The following is a 3,329-nucleotide window of genomic DNA, read 5'->3' as shown; positions in this document are numbered from 1 at the left end:
GAAAAAACAGACCTAGTGGGTAGCAAGCCAGTAGTAATTGCAGGAGACTTCAATGCGTGGGCGATAGAGTGGGGAAGTCGCTTTACTAACCGGAGAGGGCAAACGCTGCTAGAGGCTTTCGCCAAGCTGGATGTCGTGCTGTGCAACGAAGGCTCCAAAAGTACCTTCCAGCGAAACGGAGTGGAATCGATAATAGACGTAACGTTCTGCAGTCCAAGTTTGGTCGGTGATATGCAGTGGATGGTCGACGACGGTTACACCCACAGTGACCATCTAGCTATCCGGTACAGGATAGGCAGCGAGGCAAGAAGAGAAAGCCGGAGAGCTACTCCCACAACCCGGTCGTGGAAGGTCGCCTACTTCGACGGTGGGACCTTCAGTGAAGCTATGGGTCTGGAAGAAAACACGGGAAGTTTAAGCGGCGACGAACTGGTTGCGGTCCTGTCTCGAGCTTGTGACGCGACCATGCCGAGGAAGGTGCGACCACGGAACTGCAGGCCACAGGTATACTGGTGGAGCGATGAAATTGCAGCCCTTCGAGCAGCCTGTCTCCGGGCTAGAAAACGCAAAGGACACGCTTGGCGGAAGTGAGGAGGAACGCATCGAGCAATTCAAAGCAGCGAGACTGGCTCTAAACAAGGCCATCAAAGAAAGCAAGAAAGCCTGCTTCGACAGACTGTGCCAGAGCGCCAACTCGAACCCATGGGGAGACGCCTATCGGGTGGTGATGGCCAAAACAAGAGGAGCACTGGCTCCTCCCGAGCGATGTCCAACGAGGCTGAAGACTATAATCGAGGCACTATTCCCGCACCACGGCCCAACCCACTGGCCGCCAGCAGCGAGGGTAGCAAATGATGAAGCGGTGGAGAGGGTGACGGTAGAAGAGATATTGACGGTGGCAAAGTCCCTCGACCCGAGTAAAGCACCTGGTCCGGACGGGATCCCGAATATGGCATTGAAGGCAGCCATAACGACTAACCCGGACATGTTTAGGTTGGCCATGCAGAAGTGTCTGGACGAGAGGACATTCCCGGATATATGGAAGAGACAGCGTTTGGTCCTGTTACCGAAACCTGGCAAGCCACCAGGAGACCCCTCAGCGTACAGACCAATCTGTCTTATAGACACGGTAGGGAAGCTACTGGAGAAGTTGATCCTGAACAGACTGTCGCCGTACGTCGAGGAGGTAGGAGGATTATCGAGCGAGCAATTCGGCTTTCGGAGAGGAAGGTCTACTCTGGGTGCCATTAAATCGGTGGTTGACACTGCAAAGGTCGCCATCGAATGCAAGCGGCGCGGTATACGTTACTGCGCAGTAATAACACTCGACGTGCGGAATGCATTCAACAGTGCGTGCTGGATGGAGATCGCGAACTCGTTGCTTCGGCTGGGAGTACCGGTAGGGCTGTATAAGATTCTGGGAAGCTACTTTCAGAATCGATTATTGATCTACGAGACAGACGAAGGCTTGGCTACCGCCCCATCACGGCAGGTGTCCCACAGGATCAATCTTGGGTCCATTGCTGTGGAACGTGATGTACGATGGCGTGCTGCGGTTGAAGCTCCCGCCAGGAGTCAAGTTAGTGGGATTCGCCGATGACGTAACCATGACCGTGTACGGAGAATCCGTCGAAGAGGTCGAATTGACTGCAGCCTATTCGATCAGCCCTAGTGGAGGAATGGTTGCGCAGCAAGAAGCTACAGTTGGCGCATCATAAAACGGAGATGATAGTCGTTAACAATCGGAAATCGGTTCAGGAGGCGACAATTAGAGTCGGCGGCTGCGACATCACCTCAAGAGATCTCTGAAACAATTGGGGGTGATGCTCGACGATAAGTTGAGCTTTAAAAGTCATGTCGACTACGCCTGCCAGCGCGCGTCGACGGCGATAGCGGCACTATCGAGGATGATGGCGAACAACTCTAGGGTGTGCTCCAGCAAGCGCAAGCTGCTGGCAAGCGTGGCGGTTTCAATACTACGATACGGAGGACCAGCTTGGGTGTCAGCGTTGAGCGTAAACTGCAACGTGCGAAAGCTGGAGAGTACTCATAGGCTAATGTGCCTGAGAGTTATCAGCGCATATCGCACCGTATCTCGCGAAGCGGCATGTGTACTCGCGGGCATGATGCCTATCAAACTGGTGGTAGAGGAAGACGAGGAGTGCTACGCCCTCAGGGGCACCGATAACGCTCGAAGGAATATAAAGGCAGCAACGGTAGCCAAATGGCAGAGAGAGTGGGACAACTCGCCTAAGGGAAGGTGGACCCATCGCTTAGTCCCAAGTGTGTCGGCATGGATTAGCAGACCTCATGGGGAGCTAAACTTTGGCTTGACCCAGTTCTTAACAGGCCATGGATGCTTCAAGTGGTACCTACACAGGTTTGGTCACGCGGCTTCTCCCACCTGTCCGCAATGCCCAGACGTGACAGAAACGGCTGAACACATCCTGTTCACATGTCCTCGGTTCGAAACGGAGAGGAGTGCGATGTTGGGGCATGCGGAACGGACACCAACACCGATAACATCGTCATAAAAATGTGCCAGAACCCAGAACAGTGGAGAGCGGTTGCAAGAGCGACGTCCAGGATAGCCGACATCCTGCAACGAAGTTGGCCCATAGAGCAGCAGCAGGCAGCCGTTACGGATAGCGGACCATGAGTCGTGGAAGTCGTGAATATATATGTCGATAATGGATGGGAACGACAGCGTCGCAACTGTATTCAGCTTGCGGCGAGCGCGTAGCCGCAGAACGTGGCGAAACGGCCGGGTTCGGAGGAGCTCCCGCTTTCGGGGAACTTCTCGTCGGAGTAGGTTAGATCCGCCGTCGGGGACTATCCGAGTCGTTCGCGATCGCGACCGAGGCGGGAGCTAAATGGCTCAATGAATAAGGTGAGAGCTGAATGGCTCAAGGCAAATGAAACTCGGTTATCGAAGTAGGCTGGGTCCACCGCCGGGGATCAGCTGAGTAGACCGTGGCGTGCGAATGTACCGGCTTCGGGTCGTCGGGGCACCATTGAACTGGAAGTTATCTCCACCCGGAATCTTTGGATTGACCTCGGCACTCGCCCGGTCACCCGTTGAGACAGGTCGTCGGTTACGGGGAGCTTCCGACGTCGAGGAACTCCTGTCGGAGTAGGATTGATCCACCGCCGGGGACTATCCGAGTAGTCCGCGACCAAGGTGAGGAAGCTGAATGGCTCATCGGTTAAGCAAGAAGCTGAAAGGCGCAGTTCATGGGAAATCGGTTAATCGGAGTAGGCTAGGTCCACCGCCGGGGACCAGTTGAGTAGATCGTGCCGCGTGAATGCACCTGCTTCAGGTCGTCAGG

The 3,329-nt window shown here is 54.9% G+C and overlaps 1 protein-coding gene across 1 annotated transcript in view; it reads left to right on the top strand.

Annotated features, from left to right (window-relative positions):
- LOC134209439 (uncharacterized) overlaps positions 1-591 on the top strand; it is a 1,931-nt gene extending 1,340 nt beyond the window's left edge. Inside the window, exon 3 of the mRNA XM_062685426.1 lies at positions 11-591. Within this exon, the coding sequence (XP_062541410.1) occupies positions 11-591 (581 nt within the window). The remainder of the gene's footprint in view (positions 1-10) is intronic.
- The last annotated feature ends 2,738 nt before the right edge of the window (positions 592-3,329 follow it).

The sequence above is a fragment of the Armigeres subalbatus genome, chromosome 2 (assembly GCF_024139115.2).
Source record: "Armigeres subalbatus isolate Guangzhou_Male chromosome 2, GZ_Asu_2, whole genome shotgun sequence".
Lineage (NCBI taxonomy): Eukaryota > Metazoa > Arthropoda > Insecta > Diptera > Culicidae > Armigeres > Armigeres subalbatus.
This window is presented reverse-complemented; position numbering and strand designations above follow the sequence as displayed.